Source organism: Mastigoproctus giganteus, chromosome 1 (genome assembly GCF_048544385.1).
Source record: "Mastigoproctus giganteus isolate SK-2022 chromosome 1, ASM4854438v1, whole genome shotgun sequence".
Lineage (NCBI taxonomy): Eukaryota > Metazoa > Arthropoda > Arachnida > Uropygi > Thelyphonidae > Mastigoproctus > Mastigoproctus giganteus.
The window spans coordinates 206,206,221-206,218,483 of record NC_143575.1 but is presented as its reverse complement, the minus strand read 5'-3'; the positions used below and the strand labels follow the sequence as shown (position 1 = coordinate 206,218,483).

The window sequence follows — 12,263 nt, the reverse complement described above, 5'->3', positions numbered from 1 at the left end:
AAACAGCTCGTACCCGGTGAGGCATGGATGCTACAAGATTTCTAAATGTGTCTTGTGGTATCTGGTACCAACACATAACCAGTAGATCCTTTAACTCCTGTAAGGTCCGTGGTTAAGACGCCGCAGATAGGAGTTGCTGTTCCAACATAAACCACAGATGCTTGATGGGATTGATGTCTGAGGAATTTGGAGGCCAGGGCAATACCTGGAAGTCTTCCTCATGTTCCGCGAACCAGTCTCGAACAATCTGGGTGGTGTGTCATGGCACATTATTCTGCTGAAAGATGGCACCGCCAGAGGGGAAGACCGTTGCCATGAAAGGGTATACCTGGTCAGCAACGATGTTTAGGTAGGTGGTAGACGTCAGAGTGCATGGCACATGGATGAATGGATCCAGGGTATCCCAGAAGAACATCACCCAAAGCATGACACTGCTGCCACCGGCTTGTTTTCATCCCACTGTGCATCCAGGCACCATCACTTCCCCAGGTAAACGACCCACACGTACCCATCCGTCCACATGGTGCAACAGGAAACGTGATTCTTCGGACCAGATGACCTTCTTCCAATCACTCAAGGTCCAGTTTCAATGCTTGCATGCCCATTGTAGGTGCTGTCGCAGGTGAACCATGGTTAGCATGGGCATTCGGAGCAGCTTGCAGCTATGCAGCCCCACTTTCAGCAGAGTTCAATGTACTGTGTGTTGTGACACATTACTCCAGTCACCAGCATTCCAATTATATTATATTAGGTAAGTGGTCATAATGTTTTGGCTCAACAGCGTATGTCTGGTTATAGTTGCAAGAATAACATGTAATTGTGTTGCTGTGTAGATCAGAAGTTCAACGATAGCAGCACACAATGTGCACATGCAAACTCACTCATTCACTTCCTCATTATAACTATACCATAGTGATAATCCTACAACAGAAATGATTTATTATATGGAGATATATTTCAAATGCAATTCCTTTACACACATCAGAGAGAATCAACAGAAATTAGAGGTCTGGTGATATCAAATTTCTGTCTAGATGATTAGATCTTACTTCTACTTAAAGAGTGGTCATTTCTGAGAAATCCACACTGAACTAAAGAATTAAATGACACCATCACTGAATTAATTGCTGACATTCCCCTGGACATGCTTTGCTGTATAGATGACAACACATCAGGTATGAGCACAGAATGGTAGACACCTCCAAAATCTCTTATACAACAGGTCTACACATCAATCAAATTATATACTGTTTCTGCAAACATGACCAGCGAAATGCATCAAGGTCATAGCCAATGATATGAACCTCTTCTGTCATTATAGACCAAATATAGGTTTTAATCAGATTTAATTTTGAGAAATTTCCTTTTGCACTGGCAACCATTATTGTAAGTCAGTAAAATACATAGGTCAAGTTTAAAGTAATTAGTAAAAACAGTACAGTTTATCTCAAAAATAGTAAGGTTTACTTGATGTTTACTAAAATACTAAGGTCAGTAAAATACACAGCACTACCCATATACATAGGGTGAGTCAGATTGTTCAAGTGTACACACACTTGAACAATCCATAATTTATGAATTTGAAAATAAATTTAAATACTTTTGAATTATGTGTCTGACTTCTAAAAGAAAACACTAATTTAGGATGTTCAAAATGCCTTCCAATGGCATACATATATAAATGACATTTCTTTAACACTCCTATGTACAGCAGTGCACAAGTCAATTGAAATTCTGTGTTTTTACTAGTGTATGGCCACACACAGATACACCAATGTTTTTGAGCATATACACCTTGTCTTTCAGGTATCCCCATGAAAAAATCTAAGGGACTGAGGTCCAGAGACTTTGAAGGGTAGGTATTCAATAGCCCACTCTTTCTCTCATAGACTTTTCGTGAAATTCCCTGTCTAGATATCACAGACAGTAGTACGAAAATATGGAGGCCCACCATCGTACCTGAAAACATGCTTCTGATATCGGGTACTGCATAATTACTTAACATTTAAAAATAACTCTGCATAGTAACAGTGCCAGTGAATCTGTACAGTTTGATAATCCTGCAACGTGAGGTGAGGCTTTTCACTGGTCCAGTAAATACAATTGCAATGGTTCAAATGTCCATTTAGTTTGAATGTGGCTTTGTCTGATCATACAATTACATCCCCAAAAGCACCAATTCTACCATTTTTATGACATTCATCATCATCAGCCATTTTCAATCCACTGCAGGATGAAGGCCTCTCCAGCAACTTTCCAGTTCCTTCTGTTTTGAGTACTGGCCATCCATTTACTACTCAAAAACTCATGAATTTCATCTATCCATCTCCGCCTTTGTCTTCCAGGTTTTCTTCTAGCTCCTCTTGGGTACCATTCTGTTATTTTCTTAGTTCATCTGTCATCATGTCTTCGAGCTATGTGTCCTGCCCAAGACCATTTTAGTTCTTTAGTTTTGATGTCCTTTACTTGAGTTTGCTGCCTAATCCATGTGTTTCTCTTCTTATCTAACAGTCTGATTCCCAATATAATTCGTTCCATTCTTCGCTGTGTAGTTCTTAGCTTCTCTTCCATTCTTTTGGTGAGTGCCCAAGTTTCACTTCCATAAGTCATGGTGGGGAGTATACATTGATTCATTATTTTACGTTTCAGACAAACTGGGATATTGCTCTTCAGTATGTGACTATATTTCCTGAATGCTATCCATCCGAAATTTATTCTTCTCTTGACTTCCAGCCATTTATCATTATTACAGCTAATAACTTGTCCCAGATAAGTATATGACTCCACATTTTCAATTACTGCTCCTTCAATCATTATTTCCCTTTCCGTGGCATACTTGTTCATCATTACTTTTGTTTTAGCCATATTCATCTTTAGTCCAAAATCCTTACTAACTGTGCATAACTGATTAAGATTTTCCTCTAATTCTTTGGGATCGTGGCTTATGACCACAATGTCATCTGCAAATCGTAAATGGTTTAGGTACTCTCCGTTCACGTTGACTCCTTTCTGCGACCAGTCTATCTTCTGAAAGCTTCCTCAAGGGCAGCAGTAAACAGCTTCGGAGATGTGTCTCCTTGTCGAACTCCTTTCTCGATTTTAAATTTGCTACTGTCTTTGTCTAGTCTAATAAAGGATGTAGCACTCTCATATATTTTCTTCAAAATCATAATATATGGAGTATCTATGCCTTGTCTTTCCAGTGCCCGAAACATTGCCTTATGCTGTATGGAGTCAAACGCCTTTTCATAATCCACAAATGCCAGGCATAATGGTGTTTTATATTCATTTGCTTTCTCCATTAGCTGTGATATTACGTGAAGATGATCCGTAGTTGAGAATCCTGTCCTAAAGCCAGCTTGCTCTTTCGGTTGATTCTCATCAAGTATTCTTTCTAATCTGTTAGTAATGACCCTTGTGAACAACTTGTAGATATGGGATAACAAGCTAATTGGTCTATAATTTCCAATTTCTGATTTATCTCCTTTCTTATGCAGCAAAACTATGATTGCATTATTCCACTGCTTAGGTGTCACACCTTTTCTAATGCACTTTGTGAAGAGCCTTGCCAGTTTTTGTGTTATGTCTCTTCCTCCCAATTTTAACAACTCTACAGTAACTTCATCTTCCCCCGGGGCTTTCTGATTCTTCATTTTCTTCAATGCATGTTCTACCTCATCAGGAAGAATATCAGGTATGTCGTATGTGTTGCTACTTTGCAATCCATCTTCCCCACTGCTGGCATCATTCCCCTGCTCCTTGTATAATTCTCTATAGTAGTCTTCTGCTATTTGAATTATGCCTTCTCTGCTGTTTATAAGTACACCATCGCTATTCTTCAGTTTCAGTATCATTTGTCTTTCTGTATTACTGCTCATGGCTACTGATTTAAATCCTTTGTTTGCTTGTTCATCTTATGTAAATCTTCTTATGTCCTCTCTGAGTCTCTTTCTAATGGCTTTGCATAACTCAGTATACTCAATTTTCTCCCTGTCAGTGTTTTTCTTGCTTTTCATTTGTCGTCTTCGGTTCATCATGACAAGTGTTTCTTGACTAATTTTTTCTTCTTTGGATTTCTTTTTCCCTATAGGTTTCTTGGGCTTTATCACTTTCAAAAAGTTGTAATATTCCTCGTCAATATCTTGGTCCTGAGCAGTCTGCAGAAGCTCAAACTTGTTCTTAAGTTCCAGTACATACTGCTTTTTCTCCTCTTCTGTTATCTCAAAGACCTTTGTATTATTTACTCGAGTCAGTTTTTTCCTTTCCTTTCCTACATCTATATCAAGTGAACATCTTACCATTCTGTGATCACTTCCAACATTTACCTTATTCAGGACGGTAACATCATTCACAATATATCTTTTGTTAGTGAGGATGAAGTCAATTTCATTAGTTGTTAATCCATTACCACTCACAAAAGTGAGTTTGTTAATCTGAATACTCTTCCTGTATTGCATGCGATAATCAAGGTCTAAAAGGCTTAAAATTTATATTCTTTAAGAATCTTATGACACTCGATTGATGCATTCAGAGTTCTTGTGAGGCTTCAATATTTTCAATACTTCTTGATGACCTGTCCCTTGTTTGTCTTATTGATATTGTGTTCAGTTTGAGGTTCCTCAAATTTACATAAAAGACTTCTGTAAAAATTGAAACAGTGGCATTAAGGGCAAGTTAGTGCTCTGGATAAAAGGACGATTGAGTGGAAGAAGGCAGAGAGTGGTTAATAATGGACACTGCTCATCATGGTCTAATGTTCTTAGTGGAGTCCCCCAGAATTCAATATTGGGCCCATTGTTGTTTTCTGTATCTATTAATGATATGGATGGAGGTATATCAGGCATAATGTCTAAGTTTGTAGATGATACAAAGGCTGGCAGGGTGGTTAATGACAGTAATCAGGGTAAGCTGCTGCTGCAACAAGATCTAAACAAATTAGGCCGATGTGCAGAAAAATGGCAGTTGAAGTTTAACATTGATAAATGCAAGGTACTGCATAAGTGCAGCAGTAATCCCAGATTAACATACCAACTGTGTAGTACTACATTCAGGTGGCAGAAAATGAAAACAACCTGGGGTAATTGTGCAGTCAGATATGAAGTTCTCTGAGCATTGCAGACTAGTTGCCAGGAACAGCTCATAAAGTTTTGTCAGTGGTATACAGGAATTTTGCTAGGAGAGATAAGGAGGTGATTATCCTACTGTGCAAGGTAATAGTTAGACTGCATCTTGAGTACTGCATAGCAGTCTGGAGGTCTTTTTTTTTGCAGAGAAGAGCAATAAGATTGGTGAAGAGAACAAAAGGGTGGTCTCACCAAGAAAGGCTTCAGTTCTGCAAATTGCAGAATCTTGTGAGGTGATCAGATTGAGGTGTTTAAGGCTTTGAATGGATTGTGCAAGCTCAATGCTGATGGCATTCTTCCTCTTGCTCAGACTACACAGATGGTGCGGCAAAAATTCAAATTGAGGAAGGATGGTTGCAGGATAGATGTGCAAAGATCTGTCATCAGCCAGCAGATGGTTTACTGATGGAACAAACTTCCATCTGTTGTTGTTGAAGTGGATAGTTTGAATTCAAGGAAGAACTAGACAAATTATTGGGGGGAATGGAGAGATGATATGGGAAGTTTTTTGACTAATGCTCTATAAGTTTGCTTTCTTGGATCATATGCAGCCACCACCACCACTACTATTACTACTAATAATAATTTATCATAAAGATGGGTTATTATTAGATGAATAGATACTCTTGTTTCGTATTGTCTTTCCCACACATGCTGAACATTTTCAAATTTTTAGCACCATTTGTGATTCACCTTTCTCTCTTCTAAACTTAATTGCATGTTCTCCATCATTTTCAGCCAATCTGAAAAAAGAAATAATATAAATTGGTCATCTAATTCATCAATTATGGATTGTTAAATGTGTATATATAATTTTGACTTACCCTGTATTTGGAAAGATGTCACTCATATTTGTATCGTGAATGAACTGAAGAGCTTCATGGGAAGCTCTCTCTCTCTGTAGGTACAGCAAAATGCAGATTTTTCAGCTTGTCATAAAGGTCCATTCAGTTTATATCAGAATGGTTGTCACCAGTGATGACTTATTATAAATTTACAGTGAACAGCTAAGTCTTCTGGCAGTTTTCCAAGGTTATCTAAAAAAATCCCATAGTTTGTTATGATTTTAAAACTGTTCAAATCGCTCAGGAAAAAAGGAATGGTGCCCATCAGAAATTATAAAAATTCACATTTCAATATTTCCTCTGGTCTTGCCTTACTGATTTGTCATGCCCCTCATCATTAAATATGTTTTGCCTATGCTGTTGCGTATATTGCGTAAGGGAAATGTTTACAGGAGATTCTGCAATCTCTTTTGAATGGTAACAGCACCTCCAAACCTTATGGTATCAAGGTAAATACTTCAAGTATCTGTTAAGAAGAGACATTATAGTTGTGATATCTACTACTGGATGGTTTGCATTAACTTACAATATTTATCTTAAATAAAATGTCACACCATACAAAAATAGTTGTTAGAAATTTGAAGTCCATTAACTAATTTGCTATGCAATCTACTTAATACCTAGCACCAGCATCCCCATGAATGAAATGGCGCCTCTGCAGCCAGGTGGGCAGGACCAGCAGTGCATAGCACACACTTCTTGATTAGACTGAGGTTCAAGCCCATGACCACCAAATACGGAGGATACGGAAAGGTCAGGGAATGACCACCGCATATCTCCCGAGGAATATGGTCTTAGTTGCTAATGCTCCTAAAAACCAAATAACAACAACAACATGAATGAATTCCAACATCTCTATCTATCAGGGTGTTGTAAATTTATTTTGTTTCTTAGCATACAGTTTTTTCACTCTCAATGTGACTTTCTCATTGAATATCACTTAATGGCAAAAGTGAAAACAATTATCACTCAGAATTTTCCATTGCTTAGTAGATCTAATAGCATAGTTGCACATTTACTATCTAATACTAGATGCACAGTAGTATTCCAAAGATTCATGGATTCCATTAATGCTAATGATGTATCTGAAATTACTAAATTGAGGGAATGACTCTCACAAGATACAAATGCAGCTCTTGAATTCATATGAACTCCAGCCTGAATGGATTTGTTTTGATCCTTTGTGTTTGTGCCATTGGCCTTGGCTGCAGCAATTTTCAAATCACCAACCATTCTCAGTTAATGTTTTTAGAAGTTCTCTTAAGCTTTTTTCTGTAGACTTGCATTCTTAAAGCCCAGAAAGTGTTTTTACACAGATATTATGCTATATTCATCATCTACAAATCTTATTGTAAAGGACATCTTCTCTGAGTGGTTCAAGTGTGGATTACAATCCAACATAATGGAATAATATCTGGGTTTTCTTTGCCCTCCCTTTCATATAGTTGCCTAATAAGTTTATTTTGTAAATTTTTCCTACAGTAGTGGCCATTAACAGTTTGCAAATACACACAGAAAGTGTGCTCATACATTACATCATCAAATAATTCTACTGGTCCTAAGAAATTTCCATTATTGAATGTGAAAAGTTTGTCTCAAGAATATCTGAATGCCAAGTTATGCTTAGACAAAAATAAAGTAATTGATATAAAGCATTTAACAATGCTTTACCACTGACGAATTTCTTGATTAATCAACTATTGATATGGACCATCAGTGTCCTGATTCAACTGAAGTCTCAATTCAGTTTTAATCTGCCTTTATCTTCTTGTGGATTCCCCAATACCCACAAGTATTGCATGTGAGATATACTCAATTCTAGAATTGGCAGAATTGTGGAATCGGCCATCTATGCAAAAAAAAAAAAAAAAAAAAATGCACATTTGGCAAGATTTATGCATGCATAAATCAGTGGCTCCCAAAGTTTACATGGTCAGTCATCTTGTGTATCTTTTGACTGTGTATAGCACATCTGCAAAACTTTTAGGAAGACACACCAAATCAATAATCAAGGTGCACAACAGCACACCTAGCCAAGTTCTTAACAAGCTGCCTGCACTTTTTACTTGAACCAACAAATACCTATTTTCACACCTCTGTATTTCTGAATGTGAAAAAGGCAGATTAAAATCTTGGGATTTCTGAATAACTGAGGCTCTTGAGACAAAATATACCAAATTTCATTTCTCTGGGATGAACCACTGTACTGTAGAGGCTCAAACGTGGTAGTTTTTGCTGTCTGACTGACTAACTCACTCATCAATATTCTAACTTATTTATGATTTAGAGACTTGAAATTTGGTACAGTTATAGGGTAGGCTTTCCTGGTGATGGGAAAATTAACAAAACTATGACAAGTTATCTAGGGGCGACATGCATTAAAATAACAGCATGAGTGAAGTGATAGTTTTTAATTAATATAAACGGACCATTTGTATTAATTAAAAACTAAGGGTGCCAAGTTCGTTATAGGTTCAGCCATGAATGCACTGAGATGAAAAGTTATGCCAAGTTTGTGCTAACCAACCAGATTAAAAGTTTGTCATACACTTGGCAAATTCACCACCTTACAAACCTGGAATGAACTAAAATTTAAATAATGGGGTGAATCTGCCAAGTTTATGAACTTGGCATCACTGTTTGATCTCAAACCTTTTCACAGTGGAGATTTTTGCAAACTTGCAAAAGAACTTGGCTTACTTTTTTTAAAAAAAATTTTTGTATTTTGTTGAGATTTTTATATACACGAATTATAAGCAATATAATACATACAAATCATAAGCAATATAATACATACAAATCATAAGCAATATAATACATACAATATTACTATGACAATGAAAGAAATGGAATATATTTTTCCATATATTTGCTTGTTCTATAAAAAAAATAGGCATTCATCTTTATAGAAATAATATTTAACTACAGACAGATTGAGAGCTCATGTGAATGCATTTCTCAAAATTAAAAAGAGTCTCAAATGTTAAATTTATTCATTTAATCATGTCATATGTAATTTTTTGCATTTACATTATTGGCAGATAACATATTATTCATCAAAAAATAAAATAAAAAAGAGAATCCATTACCTTAACGTAGCCTTCTATTGAAAACTTATTATACAGGAGAAGACCATCTTCATTAAATGTGCGAAAATCGAAGCTACAGTTCATCTCAGACCGTTTATACCCAGAAATTTTTAAATGCGATTCAGATGTTGAAAATGTAACAGGAATTACTTGTTCATACTGCAAAAATGGTAAAAAAAAAAAAAAAAATAAATAAATATATATATATATATTAATTCAATAGTCCAATAATTTATTCAGATTGGATAACAGATAAATTTGTTTCTGTAAACCTTCGATAGTCACAGAGGTAAAGTTCTTGGGAATGGGCAGGAACATAACAATATGAGCATAAACATGTAATACATTTAGCAGGATTATTATATATGTGATTATTATAATAAAAATAAATATGAGTGATTGTGTCAATCGAAGTTAGGTAATAAAGAGAGTTGTTAAAGATAAAATCATGGGTTTTGATTTCATGAAAGGAGACAATGATAGCTTAAGATGCTGTATGATCACCATTTTTATGGTGATCATACAGCATCTAATTCAAGATTTAAATGGGCAGATTATACAGGGATATAATGAAATACCTTTAATTGTTTCTTTACTGAGTTTCTGGAGAGTATGCGCACCACATGGAGTTTTTTTTTTTTTTTGCAATTTTTACTTTATAGCGAAACATTAGCACTGCCAAAAATAAAATGAAACATTTGTAAAAGAGAATGCAAAACAATAAAAAAAATCTTAAAAAATTGCTTTTTTGATACAGTAATATCTGGAATATTTATGTAAATAAACATTTAAATCTGAATTACAGCCAATTTCTTAATTTTTTTTACAAGTCCATATTGTTTCAAATCTTACAGAAAGTTCCTTTCTCCTATATTAGTTTTAGCTATCATAAATATTTGTAAAATAATAAGAGAAGTTTACTTAAATATATAGTACGTAGAACACTTCTGTATGATACTCTCCAGAAATTAAACCGAAAAACCTACATTAGAGTAACAAATAATTAAAAATCAGAAAATTAATTAAAAGAATTTAACAAAAAAATTGCAAAACAATTCTTCTTCTTGAAGCTGACAACGCTTTTCGACCATATGTCATGATCACATGAATGAGAATTACCGAATTCTCGTGTAATTTAATTTCTATGGTTTCTGCAATTAATAGACGTGTATAATTATGTTGGACACTAAGTATTTTGGTCTCATTAAATAAAAAAGTATGTTTTTCATTAACGCCTTTCACGGCGTTAATGAAAGGCGTTAATTCTGACGCTGCTGAACAAGAAGCATGAACTGAGGCTGCATGTTGATTAACACGAATATTCAGAGGAAAACAGGTCGAACCTTGGTAAGAAGAGTCGCAATCACCACGAGAAATGTTGTATACCAGGTCATTAATTTGTGTTGCGAACGAGGAAAGGACAGTGATTGTTCAGTATAGTGTGTAATTTCCGTAGTGGCCTGTCCACAAATTTAAATTCGGTATCTTTAAAGAATCTGTTAAGCTGTTTGTGCCACTGTTCAACATATGGGACAAAAATAGAGTATTTTTTGATATTACTATTGTTGGTTGGTGTATTATTTTGTATCCTATCCTTAGCTTGTACCCTAATTCAGTTTATTGTAGCAAGGGGATAACTCCTGTTTAAGAATCTGCTGGTTAATATTTGTGTTTCTGAGCCTGAAGCAGATTCCGTCGTTGAATATTTATAGGCATTTAGAAAAAAAATTCAACGTTAAAAAAAAAAAAAAAAATTCAAAGTTAAATATTCAACGATAAATACAATAAACTGAATTAGGGTACAAGCTAAGGATAGGATACAAAATAATACACCAACCAACAATAGTAATATCAAAAAATACTCTATTTCTGTCCCATATGTTGAACAGTGGCACAAACAGCTTAACAGATTCTTTAAAGATACCGAATTTAAATTTGTGGCCAGGCCAATACGGAAATTACACACTATAGTGAACAATCACTGTCCTTTCCTCGTTTGCAACACAAATTAATCATCTGGTATACAACATTTCTCGCGGTGATTGCGACTCGTCTTACCAAGGTTTGACCTGTTTTCCTTTGAATATTAATCACCATGTGGCCTCAGTTCGTGCTTCTCGTTTAGCATTATCAGAATTAGCCTTTTATGCCGTTAACGAAAACACTTTTTGATTTAATGAGGCCAAAATACTTAGTGTCCATCGTGATTATATGCGACTGTTAATTGCAGAAACCGTAGAAATTAAATTATACGAGAATTTTGTTAATGTTCACCGGCCATATTTGATCTCCGATTCGTGGGCTTTTATGTGCATGAGTGAAGACAAATAATCCCTATTTAAGTTTCATGCTCACCCCTATTCAGTAATTTTCATTCCTGTGATCACGAGCATACGGTCGAAAATCATTGTCAGCTTCATGGAGGAAAATTGTTTTGCAATTTTTTCATTAAATTCTTTTAATTAATTTTTCTTATTTTTAATTGTGTTAAATTAATTTTTAATTATTTGTTACTCTTATGTAAGTTTTTCGATTTAATTTCTGGAGAGTATCATACAGAAGTGTTCTACATACTATATTGAAGTAAACTTCTTTTATTATTTTACAAATATTGATATCAACGTAGAACGTACTGAGCATTAAAGCTCTGGTTCATACTAGCTATCATAAATATAAAAATGGCTACTATTACTTAAAATCACAATTAACAGATGACAGCCTGTACATACAGAGATGTAATTGTTGCTGTGTTGAAATAACCTTCAAAATGAATACAAACATTCGTACTCCTTCGGTTCCTCACAAGGAAAAAATGCATATATACATTTTATAATATTATTCACATTTTTTCATGTGAGTTTCATGTATATGTATGTTCACAAAAGGGCTAAAGAAGTACTCACAGAAGCAACAAATTATGAGGGGGAGTAAAGCTTGTTACAGTAAAAACTCTTAAATTGTGTATGTGATAGTATGTAGCCAGTGAACTCGGATTCAACGCACGAACTGGAAAGTAAAAATTCTGACATTTAGATACCAAAGTTATTTATATATCTGCTCAAAATTTTAACTGACAATCTGGAACTCTGCATGTAATATAACAGCACAATATGGATTTAGAAGCTGATATCAGCCAGTGCATTTAACTTTGTTTTAAATAGTTTTTATAAATTTATAAATTTAGTACATACTTCACAAAATGCACA

At 35.1% G+C, this 12,263-nt stretch overlaps 1 protein-coding gene across 1 annotated transcript in view; it reads right to left on the bottom strand.

Annotated features, from left to right (window-relative positions):
- Positions 1-12,263, bottom strand: part of Nrx-IV (neurexin-4) — a 405,554-nt gene that overhangs the window by 213,248 nt on the left and 180,043 nt on the right. The window contains exon 8 of the mRNA XM_090384064.1: positions 9,058-9,216. Coding sequence (XP_090240190.1) covers positions 9,058-9,216 — 159 coding nt within the window. The remainder of the gene's footprint in view (positions 1-9,057; positions 9,217-12,263) is intronic.